Source organism: Loxodonta africana, chromosome 19 (genome assembly GCF_030014295.1).
Source record: "Loxodonta africana isolate mLoxAfr1 chromosome 19, mLoxAfr1.hap2, whole genome shotgun sequence".
NCBI classification, from domain to species: domain Eukaryota; kingdom Metazoa; phylum Chordata; class Mammalia; order Proboscidea; family Elephantidae; genus Loxodonta; species Loxodonta africana.
In genome coordinates, this window is record NC_087360.1 from 6,820,874 (window position 1) to 6,839,309 (window position 18,436).

General features: G+C 44.2%; 1 protein-coding gene across 3 annotated transcripts; it reads left to right on the forward strand.

The window, feature by feature from the left end:
- The first annotated feature begins 5,210 nt into the window (after positions 1-5,210).
- On the forward strand, positions 5,211-17,962 carry RILPL2 (Rab interacting lysosomal protein like 2). Of its 3 annotated transcripts, XM_064272109.1 has the most exons (5): positions 5,211-5,392; positions 5,580-6,224; positions 10,590-10,741; positions 13,673-13,786; positions 17,090-17,407. In XM_064272109.1, exons 2-5 carry the CDS (start codon positions 5,901-5,903, stop codon positions 17,301-17,303), a joined length of 804 nt encoding a protein of 267 aa, XP_064128179.1. In that variant the 5' UTR covers positions 5,211-5,392; positions 5,580-5,900; the 3' UTR covers positions 17,304-17,407. The 3 variants fall into 3 exon arrangements, with proteins under 3 accessions (XP_064128179.1, XP_064128178.1, XP_064128180.1); XM_064272108.1 differs by having other exon boundaries at positions 5,211-6,224; XM_064272110.1 differs by lacking the exon at positions 17,090-17,407 and adding an exon at positions 17,414-17,962 and having other exon boundaries at positions 5,227-6,224.
- The last annotated feature ends 474 nt before the right edge of the window (positions 17,963-18,436 follow it).

Here is an 18,436-nt window from a genome sequence, read left to right on the forward strand (position 1 = left end):
GGGGAGAGGACGGCAGAGACCATGTGGTCAATAAATACTTGTAGAGTGGATAGATGAATGCCTTCCGATGCCATTTCATTTTGGATAGGTCAATACATTCCGTTAGATTAGGACTTGACTGTGTTACAACTTGAAATTCATTATTAGAAACCTGCTTTCATGAACTTCATGATGGGTGTCTTGTGAAATTTTTCAGCCACTTTTTTTTTATTTGCTTATTTTAAAAAATTACAGAAGTATATAATGAGAAATTAAAGTCCTCACCACCAGCCTGTCCCCCATGACACTCTGGAAATAACTTCTTTTAGAGTGGGTTAGGGCTCAGTATTGCTAGTGGGTGCTAGCAGGGTCCGCCGCATATGATGGGCCAAACACTATGTCTGGTTCCAGATAAACTTGGCTCTGAGTCCCATTTTAAACATCCCTCAATCCCAGGTTGTATGATGGGAAGGTTACTAAACCCTTCAAACCCTCAGTTTCCTCACTCGTAATCCCATTGTCTTGGAGTCAAATCCGACTCAGAGACCCTATAGAACATAGTGGAATTGCCTCATAGGGTTCCCGAGGCTGTAAATTTATTTATTGATTTATTTGTATTTTAGATGAAGGTTTACACAGCAAATTAATTTCTTGTTAATACACATATTGTTTTGTGACATTGGTTGCCACCCCAACAACATGTCAACAATCCCCTTCTCGACCTTGGGTTCACTGTTACCAGCTTTCCTGTCCCTTCCTGCCTTCTCGTCCTTGCCCCTGGGCTAGTATGCCCCTTTAGTCTCCTTTTGTTTTATGGGCCTGCTAATCTTTGGCTGAAGGGTGAACCTCAGGAGTGACTTCAGTACCGAGTTAAAAGGGAGCCCGAGGGCCATACTCTTGGGGTTTCTCCAGTGTCTGTCAGACCAGTAAGTCTGGTTTTGTGTATGTGTGTGTGTGTGAGTTAGAATTTTGTTCTACATTTTTTTCCAGCTCCGTCCAGGACCCTCTATTGTGATCCCTGTCAGAGCAGTTGGTGGTGGTAGCCGGGTACCATCTAGTTGTGCTGGTTTCAATCTGGAGCCACCCATTTTTCTGATTAATCCTTACAAGTAGGTGGTTCGTGTAGATGACTGATCTCGTTTTGATTCCAATTTTATTCTTAGAAGGTAATGTTATTTCTAATTACTGTTGTTAGTTGCCATAAAGTGACTCCAACTCGTGGCGACCTTGTGTACAACAGGCCTAAATGTTGCCCGGTCCTTTGCCATCTTCACGATTGTTGGTATGTTTAAGTCCACTGTCATGGCTATTGTATCAGTGCATCTCATTGAGGGTTTCCTTCATTGTCAGTGACCATCCACCTTACCAAACAGGATGTCCTTTTCTAGCGATTGGTTTTTCCTGTCCAAAGCAAGCAAGCTGAAAACTCCTTTAATGCCTGTGCCCGCCCTTCTGACACACACCCTGAATAAACAGTAAAAAAAGAAAAAATAGTCCTCTTATGCAAACACAGACTCAAAACAAGTGCCTGGCCCCCACCCTTCCTGCAACCAAATTATTTTTCTTAAAACCTTGAACTCCTAGAGATGAAGTCGTTGTTGGCCCAGAATTACAGGCATTTAAACCAGACTGGGAAATCTCCAAATCCTTGCTATTTCCTTGCATGATTTAACACTAACAATCTAAAAATTATTTAGAGAACTGGAAGAAGTCCACATTGAGTGTGCCACTCAGGAAATAAGTGGTGCCACAGATATTCAGAAGAGCGTGAGACTGAATTTGCTTGATGTACCACTTAGGATGAGGAGCTATTTGTTGACGGAACTTCCGTATTTGTGGACATAAGCCCCAGACGTTTAGAGTTCCATTTGTATGAAGTGTGAACCACCCACTTACTTTTGTTTCCCGTTTCACTTTTACCTTTGCTTAACTGTGAATGAGGCGTGACCTTACTTAATGTTCCCTTTTTTAGTCATTCTTTGGTTTCTGCCCAAAGGAAGGGAAAAGAGAAATGCGCTGCCTGCCGCTGCATGCCTGTGTTAAATCTCACGGGGAAAGGAGTTTCTGAAATTATTGCTAAAACTTCGTGTCAGGACATATCAATGGGACTTCTTTTTAAGCTTTGTTGTAGCCATATTCTATGTGTGTTATTGGGCCAACTACATGCCCTGTTCCCAAATAATTATACAAACTTGGGAAATTTCTTACACTGAATACTTTTATGACAAAAATAGTTTATAATAACAATTATAGCTGAAATTTATTGAGCATTATTATGTGCCAGCCACTTTTCTCCACACTTCACAACAATCTGATGAAGTAGATTCTATAATTATCCCCATTTTACAGTTGGGAAAACTGAACCCCAAGGGTAATTTACTTGCCTGCAGTCACACAGTTTACAAATGGCAGAGCCAGGATTTGAATCCTTGTGGTCTGGCTGTAGAACCCACTCATTGGTTCTCAAATTTAAGTGCGTTATCAGAATTACCTGGAAGTCTTGTTAAAACAGATTGCTGGGCTCCATCCCCAGAGTTTGTAGCTGTATGGTCTTACCCACGAATTTGCATTTCTAACAAGTTTCCAGGTGATGCTGATGCTGTTGGTCCCAGAACCACACTTTAAGGACTTCTCCTATAACTTATGGTCGTCATTTTCATAGTTTCCCAACAGAGAGGGAGAGAGAAGAGCTATAATTACGTTCCAACAGATTATCAAATTTTATGAGGGATCTAAGAGAAGTTACTTTTGGACATGTTATCAGGAGGGACCAGTCCCTGGAGAAGGACATCATGCTTGTTAAAGTAGAGGGTCACCGAAAAAGAGGAAGACCCTTAACAAGATAGGTTCACACAGTGGCTGCAGCAGTGGGCTCAAGCATAGCAATGATCACGAGGATGGCTCAGGACCTGGCGGTGTTTCTTTCTGTTGTACATACGGTTGCTATGAGTCAGAGCCAACTCGACAGCACCTAACAACCACAAGAGAAGATTATTGACATTTTATAAAAATAGCCAACATTCATTGATCCAAGACCCTGTCCTAGGCACTGTGCGTGCATAACCTCTCTTAATTCTCACATCAGTCTTGAGGAGAGATACTTTTATTTTTTCCAGTTTACAGTGACGAAACAGGGCTTTGGAGGGATTAGGAAAGTTGATCAAGTTTATGAACTAGCAAATAGCAATCAAGGGGTTCAAGTCAAGGCCTGCTAACTCCACAGTTCTTTTTTTTTTTTTTTAATAATTTTTATCGTGCTTTAAAAAATTTTTTTTAAGTGAAAGTTTACAAATCAAGTCAGTCTCTCACACAAAAACCCATATACACCTTGCTACACACTCCCAGTTACTCTCCCCCTAATGAGACAGTCTGCTCTCTCCCTCCACTCTCTCTTTTCGTGTCCATTTTGCCAGCTTCTAACCCCTGCTACCCTCTCATCTCCCCTCCAGGCAGGAGATGCCAACATAGTCTCAAGTGTCCACCTGATCCAAGAAGCTCACTCCTCACCAGCATCCCTCTCCAACCCATTGTCCAGTCCAATCCCTGTCTGAAGAGTTGGCTTCGGGAATGGTTCCTGTCCTGGGCCAACAGAAGGCCTGGGGGCCATGACCACCAGGGTCCTTCCAGTCTCAGTCAGACCATTAAGTCTGGCCTTATGAGAATTTGGGGTCTGCATCCCACTGCTCTCCTGCTCCCTCAGTGGTTCTCTGTTCCACAGTTCTTTTGACTACTATACTTTTAGACTTTACACAGAGTAAATGCTCAGTAAATACATCATTAAATTAATGAACAAAAGAATCTTTGATTTTTATATCAAAAGCATTTACTCAACGGAAGACATTTTGACATTTTAAAGTAATGACTTACTGGGTTTTACTATGTAACAAAAGGATATAAAGCATAGAGGAAGGAAGATATGGCACTTCAGAGGGTGAATTTCTAGGGAAATTTCAAAGCAGAAGGAAATTTTAACTAGGACGGTGGTGCAGAAGATACAGGGAACAGTGAAGATAAAAAAAGAAACTCAGTAATATTTAATTGTTTTTGTTGACCTTGTCCTGGGAAGACTGCAGTTTTCAAGGTGCCAAGTACAGTAAAAAAGAAAGAAACTGACTTCGATTGTAAACATTCACTTAAAGCACACTAAAAAAAATTTTTTTAAAGAAAAATATCAAAATATAGTTTAAAATATTATATTTGAAATGATTACATTTAAATTATTGCTTTTAACACCAAAATACCACAACACAGTATAATATGTGGTCTTTTGTGACCGGCTTCTTTCACTGAGCATAATGTTTTCAAGATTCACCCATGTCATAATATGTATGAGAACTTCATTCCTTATTATGACTGAAAAATATTCCATTGTATAAAATTCCACTGTATAAAACCCACATCTTATTTGTGGTAAGCCTAATATTTAATCACTTGATGTTGCTCACGTCTCAACTACGCGTTACTGAGCCACTTCTGCAGAAACCTTGCGTTGATTATGAGTGTATTGTACTCTCTGAAAATAATGCCTGTTTGCTTTGTTCTTTGTATACGCCCTGTACACTCTCCACTGTGGTTCTAGAATCTCAGTGTGGAGACACATCTGCTACGTAGAAAGTTGCCAATATACTCTTGGGAAAGACAAAAGTTCCATTGCTGAATTTTCTGTCTATGACCATTACAAACCACTAATCAAACCTAAAATAACTGAAGTTTTGTAACCCACACTACTTATATTCTCACTAATGCTGATCCTGTGTGTCTGTAGAATGCTTTCAAAGCAGAGAGTGATTTTTGACTTGATTAGTCCCCCAACCCCACCCATGTAGCACAGTGTCTGGTACACAAGCAGTTCCTCTACAAATGCATGTTGAAGGGAAGAATGAAGAGATCACAGCAGCTCACCCCTTATCACATACTCTCACCTATTCCTAGAAGCAGCCCTAGTACTAGGTACTATTGCTAGTTGTCAGTGGAGTCTATTCCAACTCATGGCAACCCCATGTGTGCAGAGTAACTGTGCTCCATAGAGTTTTCAAGGCTGTGGCCTTTCAGAAGCAGATGACCAGGTCTGTTTTCCGAGGCGCCTCTAGGGAGGTTCGACCCACAGAGGAGGAAACTAAGGCTCACAAGTTAGGTAACTTGCCCGATGAGTCAGTAAAGTGGGTGGGGCAGGGGTTCTCCGTTTTACTGAGGATCAGAGTGAAGTCAGATGGCCCAAGTCATGATGTCAGTTGGCCGGGGCGTTTTGCGGAACCCCAGGCCGCCTGACACACGTACGGCGCTCTGTTCACTGCGCTGCTCCGAGCAACTCTGTCCTTAATTTGCAGCAGACTTCGGGAAATCCCCTCCAAGAGAGACCCGGATGTTCCTCCACAATACGCCGCAAATTCTAGGGCAAGAAAGCTTGAGTGTGGTAAAGAAAAAGTTAGGTCCTTTTGAGCTTTTTTTTATTGATCTCAACGTAGAAACTCCGCCTCCTGTCTCCATGGAAATACAGCTTCACAAGCCGTGGTCACCAAGGGCGGAGCTCAGATCCCCTCCTCTCCCGAGTTGGCAACGGCTCCCAGGTTTGGAATAAGCGCTGTCCCCACTTCTTCTAGGTTATCATCGTTCCTCTTCTCGGCTCCTGTCCTGCTCAGCTGTCCCTTCGTGCCCTGGACCCCACCCCAGCCCCCCGGTCCGGAGCCCGCTGTCCGGCGCGTCCTTCTGGGGACTGTGCGCCCGGCGTCCGGACTTGGCGCGCCCAGCTGCGCCCCCTGCCCGGCCAGTCCCCCGCGGCGCTGATTGGCGGCTCCGGCCACCCCCGCCCCGGGCCGGTAGGCGCTCGGCCCAGCGGAAAGTTCTCTGCGCGGCCGGGAGGAAGTTGAGCCTTTGGAGAGTCTGAGAAAGCCGTTCCGAAGGTTGCAAAGGGCCTGGTGGCCATGGAGGAGCCCCCTTTGCGCGAGGAGGAGGAAGAGGAGGACAGGGACGAGGGGGGGCCCGAAGGGGCGCTGGGCAAGAGTCCCTCCCAGCTGACTGCGGAGGACGTCTACGACATCTCCTACATGATGGGCCGCGAGCTGATGGCCCTGGGCAGCGACCCCCGCGTGACACAGCTGCAGTTCAAAATCGTCCGAATCCTGGAGATGTTGGAGGCGCTGGTGAACGAGGGCAGCCTGGAGGCGGAGGAGCTGCGGATGGAGAGGGACAGCCTGAGGAAGGAGGTTCAGGCCCTGCGCACAGGGGACCCACCGGCCAGCGGGGAGGTGAGTGTGGGCGCTTGGGGCATGTCTGGGGAGTGGGGGGTGTCCACGGACGCGGAGGCCCCTAGCCTTTCTTTTCTTTCTTTTAATATTTTATTTTATTTTTGTTGTCGTTGAGAATACACACAGCAAAATATACACTAGTTAGACAATTTCTACAGGTACTGTTCAGTGCCATTGATTACATTCCTCGAGTTGTGCAACCATTCTCACCCTCCTTTTCCGAGATGTTCCTCCTTCATTAGCATAAACTCGCCGTCCCCTAAGCTCCCTATCTGACCTTTTCAGAGTTGCTGTTGTCAATTTCAGCCCATATGGATAGCTCTTAAAAGAGCACAGTGCTCAAGGCAGGTATTCTTTACTAGTTAAGCTAAATTATTGTTTGGTGTTAAGAAGACTTCAGGGGGTATTTTTGGTTTAAGGTTTAAAGATCATCTCAGGGCACTAGTTTTGGGGACTCCTTGCTTGTCTTCAACATCCAAGCGCCTCAAAACAATTCCTGCAAGTATCCAGTCCTCCACTGAGAACCATTATGGCGATTAACATTTATTGAGCACTTACTACGTGCAGGCACTGTGCTGAGTGGGGCTCTCAGCGTTTTTCATCATGACCTAGAGTGGTGCTTCTGAAGCATTTGCGTGCATCAGCTTATAGAGTGTGCTTTACAACACAGAGTGCTGGCCCTTGGCCTCAAAGTTTCTGGTTTAGTAGGTCTTGAATGGGACCTGGTGGCACAGTGGTTAAGCTCTTCGCTGCTCACTTGAAAGGTTGGCGGTTTGAACCAGTCCACTTACTTTGGAGATTCAAGAGAAGTTAATGACTTATCTAAGATCACTCAGCCCACAGCCTGGGCAGTTTTCCCATTACCTCTAACCCAAAGTACAAAGATGTCGAAACCCCACTAAGGCCCTGAGGATGGTGTGGTCTGCCCAGGAGCTGGGTGGTTTCCTGTGTGGGGCAAAATGAACCAGCTTCACCAGGCAGTGATGAGATGGCACTTTTTTTTCCCCCAAACCGCAGTCTCAAGACTGGGAGAAGGAGGAAAGGGCAGAGAAAATGAACGCTAAGTGCCACTAGACAGCTCATAAAAATATGCCTTGTTCTTTTCTTTTTTAAAAAATTTATGTTCAAAATCCAAAAGTACAACGGTCAACAGTTACTTTAAAACAAAGATGAGAATGTAAGGGGGCAGGAAACTAGATTAATGGAAACAGAACCACAAGAACGGAAATAATGAGAATGTTCACAGAACCACCAGCACGGAAATGATGAGAATCTTCGTGCATCGTGAAGAAGGTAACCAATGTTGCTGAACAACGTGTAGAAATTGTTGAATGGGAACCTAAACTGCTGTGTAAATCTGTACTAAAACACAATTAAAAAAAAATTTTTTTAATCCAAGAGGTACAAAAGTGTTTGCCATTAAAAACCTCCTTCCCCATCTCTCTCCATCCCTAGCCACCCAGTTGCTCTCCCTGGAGAAAATGGAAATGATCAGTTTCTCATGTCTTCTTCCAATGGTACTTGATGCAAACATAAGGAGATATGAATTTTTTTCCATTTGTTTTACACAAATGATAGCATGATATTGTTCTGCCTCTTGCTTATTTTCACTTAACATAGCAAGTTGTACTAAATCATAATATATAATTTCTATAACATGGAAACAGAGTATAAAGAACTTCCTCATTTCTCATGGCTTTTGAAACATTCCGTTGTATGGTCCTATCAACTGTTCAACCTGGCGGTTCTGAACTTGGAGTTCATGGCCTCCCAAGAGGACAAGGATTTAATTGAAGATATTTGTGATTTTACATTTAATATTACATTTAAATAAGTGAAATTACATTTTTCTTTTCACTAACCTCCAAATGAAATTTATAATTCAACTGTGAATGCAGACAACCCACCACAGTAATACTAGCAGCACCTGTGACCGTCGGTATGCGTTGGAATCAACTCCACAGCCACAGGTTTTTTTTTTTTTTTTTGGTGACTGTCACCAATAGAAATCACAGATACTTTCATATCAAGGTATGTGAGTGGCACACATAGTTTGCACTCAACTACTAACAGAAAGGTTGGTGGTTCAAACCCACCTAGAATTTCTGCAGAAGAAAGGCCTGGTGATCTGCTCCCGAAAACATTACAGCCAAACAAACCCTGTGGAGCTCAGTTCTGCTGTGTAACACACAGGATCACCATCGATGGTAACAGTGATTTCATATCACATCACAGTATAGCACATATCTACTACCTTGAAAATAACAGTAGTTATAGACTTATGGCTGGATCCTATTATTTAATCTATGAATAAAGAAGCAGCTGTATTAATCATATATTTGTTTTTTAAATATCTGACAACTGCATTTCATGTAAGGAGCCCTGGTGGCACAGTGGTTAAAGAGCTCGGCAGCTAACCTAAAGGTCGGAGGTTTGAACCCACCAGCCACTCGGCAGGAGAAAGATGTGGCCGTCTGCTTCAGTAAAGATTACACCCTTGGAAACCTTATGGGCAGCTCTACTCTGTCCTGTGTTGTTGTTGTTGTTAAGTGCCATCGAGTCAGTTCTGACTCATAAAAAAAAAAATGAGTTTTGTTCTGACTCATAGCTACCCTATATTACAGCGTAGAACTGCCCATAGGGTTTCCAAGGAGCAGCTTGTGGATTTGAACTGCTGACCTTTTGGTTAGCAGCCGAGCTGTTAACCACTATGTCACCAGGGCTCCGTGCTGTCCTACAGGGTCGCTCTAAGTCAGAATCAACTTGATGGCAATAGGTTTTGGTATTTCATCTTAATTGGATTCCTTATAATCCTATGCATTTTATTTTATACATTTAAAAACATTGTTCTCAGAAGAGACCCGCTTTATCAGACTGCCAAAAGGGCCCGTGACTCGAAAATGGTTTTGAAACTCCACTTTAACCAGCCTATCAAAAAACATTTTTTTTCCAGTCATTTGCTCTTACCACATGCAACAGTGAATAACCCTGACATGTGCTGTGTGGTGCCTGAGGAAGAGAGGACCTAGAGGAAACAGAATCATTGGGTCAAAGGGAAGGTACAATGGAAATTTTGATACATGTGGCCAAATTTTACTCCAAAGAGGTTAATAAGCTTGTTCCCTCAGCAGTCAGGGAAAGTACCAGCAGTCCTTACAGTGAAATGTGTTTTCAGACTGTTTGATCTTTGTCACCCTGATAGGTGAAACCCTGTAGCTTAGTATTGCACATCTCTTTATAGTGTCCCCCATCCTCTTTATCACCTGTAGAATATTCCAGCGTGTGGCTGTGCCTTAGTCGATGTAACTAGGCTACTATTAATGAACATTTGTGTTCTTTTCAAACTTTTGTTCAGTTTTAACTTTATTTTGAAAAAATTTCAAACCTATGGAAAAGTTACAAGAACACCTGTATACAGTTCACTTCAATTCATTTTGCCACATTTTTTACTTTCTTCCTCTCTGTATGTATGTATAGACAGACACACACATATATACACACGTAATATTTATGTATGTATATTATCTGTTCATTCATATATTTTTGCTCAACTATTTTAGAATTACTTGCAGATGTTATGATCTTTTATTCATAAATAATTGTATATATCTTCTAAGATATTATTCTATAATCACAATAATTTATCAAACTCAGGAATTTTAAAATCGATGGAGTACTAAGATCTTACAAACCATCCGTATTCAAAATTCAGCATTTGTCCCAATAAAATCCTTTATAGCATTTTTCTCCTGATGCAGGATCCCGCCCAGGGTCACACATTGCCACCAGTCCTATTGGATTAGGGCCCACGCTACTCCAGTAAGATCTCATGCTAACTTAACTAGTTAGACCTGTAAAGACATTATTTCTAAATAAAGTCACATTCACAGGTACTAAAGGATAGGACTATGAGTTGGAATCAACTCAACAGCACACAACAACAAGGGGTAGGACTTCAACATATTTTTGAGGGTACACAATGAAACTCCTAACAGATACTTAGACCTTTTGCTTCTTTACCATCAACAAAACACTTCCAGGAGGCAAAGTCTTTAGCTCATAGGGTCCCTCTTCTTGTTGTTGTGAGCCATTGAGTCGATTCTGACTCAGAGTGACCCCATGTCACTCTGGGTTTCCTATGCTGTAATCCTTACGGGGGCAGATCACCAGGTCTGTCTCCCATGGTCACCCTGGATGAGTTCGAACCACCAACCTTCGAGTTCGCATCCAAGTGCTCAACCATTTATACCACTAGGGCTCCTTTACAGGATCCCTGGGAGCCACAAAATCAGAGAACATTCCTTTCTGGGATGGACAATCCATCCTCATAAGGGAAAACCATACAAGTGGTATCTTTTCTTACAGGTGAACCTGGGGCCAGACAAAATGGTGGTGGACCTGACAGACCCCAACCGTCCCCGCTTCACGCTGCAGGAGCTGAGGGATGTGCTGCAGGAGCGCAATAAACTCAAAGCGCAGCTGCTGGTGGTGCAGGAAGAGCTGCAGTGCTACAAGAGGTGGGCCTCCTGCCACAGAGCCAGACCCGCCTGGCGCTCCTTGATGCAAATTCGTTCTTTTCTTCGTTTAACCAATGTGTCGAAGACCTACTATGTGCCCCAGGCAGTGGGGTACAGCAGTGAACAAAACAGAGAAAGTCTATGCTAGTCTAGTGGGGGAGACAGGCAACCAAAAAAACTCAAAATGAACACGCAGGATAAATGGTGGTAGGTGCTCTAAAGAATACAAGACATGGCACGGGATAGAGAGTGAAGTGCGGTGGGCAGGGTGGGCTGTGCTATTTTCGATTAGGTGGTCAGAGAAGACCCCTTTGACATGAATGACAAGAAGCAGGCAACCGTGTAAAGATTTGGGGACAAAATGGAGTAGGAGGTGCAAAGGCTGTGAGGGTGGAACTAGCTTGGTCGGTTCGAGAAACCAATATGGCGGGACCCCAGAATGCAAGGTAGAGTGGGGTCAGGAAGAGACTGGGGAGGTATGCCTCGCCAGTCATGGAAGGTGCTTTAATTTTATGTGAAGTGTAATGAGAAGCCATTGGAGTTTTAATCAACAGAATGATGAGATATGATTTACTTTTTTGAAAGACCAATGTGGTGATACTGACTTCTGAACTACTGTGGTTATGTAGGAGAATATTCTTGTTCTTAGGAAATACACACCAAAGTATTTAGGAGTAAGGGAGTAAGATGTCTCCAACTTGCTCTTAAATGGTTCAGAAAGAAGATGGATGGATGGATGGACGGATGGATGGGTGGGCGGATGGGCAGACAGACCGTTGGAGACCTATGTACAGAGTATATGGGAAATCGCTGTACTAATCTTGCAGCTTTTCTATAAGTTTGAAATGATTTACAAATTAAAAGTTAAAGAAGATGACAGAGGCTTCAGTGTAGAATGGATTATAGGACAAGCAAGAGAGAAAACCAGGAGATGAGTGAGGAAGAAAGAGCTGTCACTCTATCAGGTCTGGAGTTTACAGTATCTATTTGCACCACCATTTCCCCAAATATTTTCCTTTACGTAAGTATTTCTTGAAAAGGGTGGTCTTTATCCTATCTATGGTCGAGTAATTCTGAGAAACACTGGGTGAAACAAAGCAGATATACACAGAGGAAGGAGAGGCCAAGAGAATAAAAACACAGCGCCAACTAATGTTTACCAATGTTGCCCTGGGTTAGCTATGTGCCGGGCACTCAGCTAAAAGTATCCCATGCCTCCCCTCAATTAGTGCTCACCACAAGCCTGCGAGTTCAGGTACTGCTAACCCCATAATAATCTGAGGTTCAGAGAAGTTAAATAACTACTTGAAGTCTCACAACCAGTGGTGGCAACAGTGGGACGTTACCTTACAGCCTGACGTTAGAGTCTTTGCTTTTAATTAGCTTGCCACAGGTGGACTCTGAAAGTTTGGAAGTAAGGAGATACTCTGATTTAAAAAAAAAAAAGCCCAAGTGATATTATTCTTTAGATGTAACATCTTTAAGAGAGCAGCAGTAAAGTAAAACTATTCTAAGAAGCAAATCCAAAAGGGCTGAGTTCTGCCAACAGGAAATCAGTCGTGGTCTCTCTGCTGCCGAGGTTGGAACCCTGTTAATGGGAAGACCTGTCTGCATCCCACTGAATAAGTACTTCAGACATGCCCATTGCCATTGAGTTGATTCCGACTCATACCAACCCTGTAGTACAGAGCAGAACTGCCCCATAGAGCTTCCTAGGCTGTAATCTTTACGGGAGCAGATTGCCAGGTCTTTTCTCCCTCAGAGTGGCTGGTAGGTTGGAACCTCCGACCTTCTGGTTAGCAGCCAAGCACTTAACCACTGCACCTCCAGGGCTCCTTACTTCAGACATAGGTGTTTAAAAAGAGGAACAGCTGAACTGCTGAAGCCGAGAGCAGCTGGCTAGTAAATACAGCAACACTACTTCCAATTTTGAATTCCCAGAGAAAAACAGATGTGTACTTCCCATGTGATACAGGCCAAAAGACAGAAGGATTCTATTTAGATCTAGCATTGTATATATTCTGGAGAAGCCAGCATGTCAACTGAGATGTTCTCTTAGCAACTTTATCAATTTGGAGGCCTAAGTTCATGCTAATGAGAGTTTGTAACAGAAGGGAGATATAGTAGGTTGTTTCCAAAGATGGCCATATGACATTTCCCATCCTGTGTGCCTTCTGCAATGTGACTTTGGCACTCCTTCCATCAAGGGTGACTCTGTTTTCCCTCTCCTTGAATCTGGGCTGGCCCTGTGTCTTGCCTTGACCAATGGAATATGGCAGAAGTGGTGCTGTTTTGGCTTCCAAGTCTCAGGTTTTAACTGCCCTCAGGCTGACTCCAACTCACACCGATGCCATGAATGTCAGAGTAGAGCTACACTCCGTAGGGTTTTCAATGGCTGATTTTTCAGAAGTAGATTGATAGAACTTTCTTCCAAGGTGTTTCTAGGTGGACTCAACCTTCAACCTTTCGGTTACCAGGTAAGAGTGTTGTTTGCATCACCCAAGGACTCCTCAGGTTTTAAGGGGCTTGTTTAATTGGATTGGTTAGTGTTTCATTTTACAAATGAGGAAACCAAGGCTTAAGAATTTAAAGAATTTATTCATGGTTATATACGTAGAGTATACTATAGAGTTGCTATGAGTCCGAATCCACTAGAGGACAATAAGTTTGTTTGTTTTGGTATGTACATAGCAAGTAGGGGAGCTTGAAATACTAGCCAGTGCAATTAGATAAGAGAAAGGAATAAGAGATATCAAGATTAGACAGATGGAGGGAAGTTCTCTGTATTTGCTGGTTTCTCTGTCTCTAGAGCTCTTAATCATTATATTGCTATAACAATGATTATTAAGGCTCTTCACTTCCAGAGCTGCACAGATCAGAGGTTTGCAGTAAAACAACCCATTTATTTGCTCTATTTTTTTTTTTTGCCAGTGGCCTGATTCCACCAAGAGAAGACCCAGGAGGAAGAAGAGAAAAAGGTGCCTTGGTTGACAGGACCAGCAATGCCAGCAGTAACAAGGAGGAGAAGACGATCATAAAGAAGCTGTAAGCCACCTTTCTCTCCCATTTCCACTAAACAGTTGCTAAAGGAAAGGGGTAGGGATGAGCAGGGGCTGGCCAGCTCCCGGGGCAGGGAGGGCCTCCTTTCTTCCAGCGATGTCGCTGTAGCAGATATGAAACTCAATGCCAGTGTGGTATAACATCGCCAGGCAGTAGTCTAAACACTTGACCTATTTTAACTCATTTAATCATCACAGTGACCCTACAAGTGAGGTATTATCATTATCCCCATATTACAGATGGGGAAGCAGACACCAAGAAGTAAGGTAATTTGCCCAAGGTCACACAGTAAATAGCAACGTTAGGATTTGAACCTAATGTTAGGATTTGACTCCAGAGTCTATACTCTGTCTCCCAGTGATATAACAAAAAAATAATAATATGCCAACAACAAGAATAACATCATAACAATAACTGTCAGAGCTTAAGGAGGCTGATTCATCATACCCCTTTTACCTTCAACTTTGGCTGCTAACTGAGCCCACCCAGGCGTGCCTTGGCAGAAAGGCCTGGTGATATACTTCAGAGGAATCAGCCGTTGAAAACACCGTGGAGTATCGTTCTGCTTTGAGACACGTGGGGTCACGCAGTACTTTGCCTTCCCTTGCTGTCGTCTGAATCTCTCCAAGATTATGGCTCTAGGAAATTCCCACACAGGTCTGTGAGAGGACACGGACAAGCATGAAGGTGTTCATTGCAGCATTGTTTATAGCAGTGGAATGCCGAAGGCACCCTGGGAGTCTGTCACTGGGAGAGGGTATTATGGTGGCTTTAGAAGCAACAAGTTAAATGTCTGCTAGGGCGAGAAGGGTTGGAGGGGACAAAATCAGAGTTGAGTGAATGGGAGTGTTTCTTTCCCAAGAAAAGATCTTCTGAGGTAAAATAATGAAAGAGCACCTCTACCCCAAACCAGGTGTAGGTAGGACCTGATGGTGTTTATTTAGGACTCTCATTGGCCAAGTATCTCATTGTAAATAAGGCTTCCAGGAGGTATAAACTACTATTTTCTTTCTGCCTCCTTCTCGGGATTTCTTTGGGTCACTTAAGTGAAGTTTGAGACTAATAAGGTAAAAATAAAATGTTCTGTGCACACCTGAGGACACGTGTTTAATGAGTGCGAGGCAAGGGCTTCCTGGTGAGACAAGCTTACTGAACGAATGGAATGAATATGTGCATGGCTGTCTAAAGAAGAAGGTCATGCTGACAAGGACTTTGGTCTTTATCCTGAGTGTTTTAGTTACCTAGTGCTGCTGTAACAGCAATACCACAAGTGGGTGGCTTTCATGAGCAGAAATTTATTTTTTCCCAATTTAGGAGGCTAGACACCAAATTCAGGGCACCAGCTCTAGGGGAAGGCTTTCTTTCTCTGTCAGCTCTGGGGGAAGGTCCTTGTCTCCTTTCAACATCTCTGGGCCCTGCGTTCATTGGAAATCTGCATGTGTCTTGCGTCAGTCTTCCCCTGGGTCTACAACATTCTCAACACAGGGACCCCAAGTTCAAAGGACGTGCTTCTCCCCTGCTCTTCTTTCTTGGTGGTAGGAGATCCCTCTGTCCCTGCTGGCTTCTCTCTCCTTTTATCTCTTTTAAGATAAAAGGTGTTGCAGCCCACCATTAAACTCCCCTTACATTGGATCAGGACTCTGAACTGAGTAAGGATGTTGCGTTCCACCCTAATCCTCTTTAACACAACCTAATCTTGCCTCATTAACCACAGGCAGAGATTAGGGTTTATAACACATAGAGAAATTACATCAAATCACAAAATGGAGGAACAACCACACAATACTGGGAATCATGGCCTAGCCAAATTAACACATATTTTGGGGGGACACAATTCAATCCATGACACTGAGGACAGTGAGGACCATGGAAGGATTTAAGCTGAGGAATGATGTGGTCAGCCCCAGGTCAAGGCATAGTCATTGCGGCTGCCATGAGAATGCACAATGTTAACACGCAGTGGTTAAGTGCTCAGCTGAGCTGCTAACTGAAAAGTTGGTGGTTCAAACCCACCAGTAGCTCCGTGGGAGGAGACCAGCTGATCTGCTCGCATAAAGATTACAGCCTAGAAAACCCTATGGGGCGGTTCTACCCTGTCCTGTAGGGTCACTGTGAGTCCAAATGCAGGCAGCAATAGAGGCTGTTGTGCTCATCATGGTGGTTTCGACTGGGGATGAGTGAGAAGTGGTGGGATTAGGGACACATTACATATTTGGGAGAAGAGTGTGTGGGATGCGATGACTAAAATATGGCAGATGACGGGAAGGAGTCAGGGACAATTCGCAGGATTCTGGCCGGAATGACTGGGTGGGGGGTGATATCATTTCCCGAGACAAGGATCTCTGGGCTGGGAGTGCAGGTTCGGGGCAGAAGGGCTGAGTGAGGCCCGAATGCCTGCATCCAAACACACTGGTCATGGGCCCCAGGGAGGAGATGGGCTCTAAACCCCCGTGTATAGACACAGAAAGGTCACAGCGTCTTATACAAGGTCACATAGCTGGAAGTGAGGGGCCAGGGTGCACACCCAAGCCTGACTCTGAGGCTGGGTCAGAGGAGCTGTAACAATAGTAATGGCCACACTGGGGTGCCCTCTGCAGCCTGGCCCAGCCCCAGCCCCTCTTAGCACAGCTGCTGGGGACACTTAGGTGACTTGGGCCAGGGTGTCTGGCACCATCAGTCAGAATAGCCCTCTCAGTCCAGATCTGATTCCACAACTTACTGTGTGACCTTGGGCCTGTAAACTCATAGAACCTCAGTTTGCTCATCTGTAAAATAGGGATATTAACCACACTTACTCATGGGGTTTGGTTTTGTTGTTAATTACTGTTGAGTTGATTCCAATTCATGGCGATCCCATGTGTGCAGAGTAGAACTACTCCTTAGGCTTTTCAAGGCTGTGACTTTTCAGAAGCAGATTGCCAGGCCACTCTTCTGAGGCGCCTCTAGGTGGGTTCGAACCTTTCGGCTATTACTCTTGGGGTTGTTATGAGCATAAAATTAGTCAATAGATGGGAAGCACCTAGGACCATGCGTGGCCCATAGTGAAAACCACCAAAACAAGTTGCCGTCGATTCTGACTTGTGGCGACCCCACGTGGGTCAGAGTTGAACTGCGCTCTGAGGGTTTTTTGTTTTGTTTTTTTTGCCGAGTGGATAATAATTTGTTGGATTCTGTTTTTACCCAAATATAGGGCATACTTTAGTAACCACTGGAACATTTATTTCATAATTTGGAGTGGGATGAATGCCTTGTCAAGCTGATAAAAAGAATATGAAACCTGTCTTTTAGGAACCCACTGCCATCAACTTTGACGCATGGCACGCCCATGTGTGTCACAGTAGAACCACACTCTGTAGAGGTTTCAATGGCTGATTTTTCGGAAGTAGATCGCCAGGCCTTTCTTCCAAGGCACCTCTGGGTGGACTCGGACCTCCAGCCTGTCAGTCATCAGCCAGGTGTTCACCGTCTGCACCACCCGGGGTCTCCACATAATAAGCCCTAGATAAACTTTTGAGTCATTCACTTGCAAGAGCTGCTTACAGGTTTTATGGAGGTTTCCGCACCCCTTGTGTTGCTCCCTCTGCTTACTCTAATCCCTCTCTCTCCACTCAGATTCTTTTTCCGGTCAGGGAAGCAAACATAGGCTAAGGCAGCAACTGTCAATCTTGAGAAGACAACCCGCCAAGAAGACTCTGGAATTTGTCTGTGTGCCACACGTATGTACTCAGCCGGCTTAGATGCTTCCCCCTCAAAGCAGTCTGAGGAGGAAGGACGTGAGGTTTCTTCTGGGATTCTCTTCTTCCCTGGCTACAGAACTGGTGTGCCCTCTGAAGGTATGACCAGGGCAGGTGAGGAAGCCCAAAGAAGTCTCAAAAGCAAGAGGAAAGTGCAATGAGAGCCAGCTCCTGTCCCCACTTCACCTGCCCACAGGGCTCTCCGGAGTGCTGACGTGCGTCCAGCTAACCCGGGCCTGCAGGTGACCTTGGACTCTAATGTCAAGTGGAAAAGGCATCAGTGGAAAGCGAGAAGGGAGAAAATAAAGTGGGAAAATACGATATCGACATTCCCACGGTGACTTGACTGCTATTTCGTGAATATTTGATTTTGCTAATGTGACTTTCTTACATGATTTTGTATTAAAGTAAAATGACTTTTATACTTTCTGGAACTGCTTTAGAGTGGTCTCTTATGGTTGAGATGGTTTATACATACAAACTGTTCCACCGAGTCTAAATGCTGCACCACTGACTTTGTGAGCTCTGGGGGTACAGTGACAGTGGTTAAAGTACTCGGCTGCTAACCAAAAGGTGGGCAGTTTGAATCTACCAGCCGCTCTTTGGAAACCCTGTGGGGCAGTTCTCCTCTGTTCTGTAGGCTCACTATGAGTCAGAATCAACTCAAAGGCAACGGGTTTGGTTTCGGTTTGGTTTTACGCAAATGCAGCCAATTAGAACTTTAAATAAGATGTCAGTGATTTCTAAGACTCATCCTGATTTTAGATGGTAAGTTCTGGGGAAAGTGTGCATCTAGGAATCGATGAAATGTGGACAGAGTGGGGCTGCACTTTGCAGAGCAGCTGATGAGCGTGCTGAATACATTCTGAGAGGCTGCCTTCTTAGTAAATAGCGGCTTCCT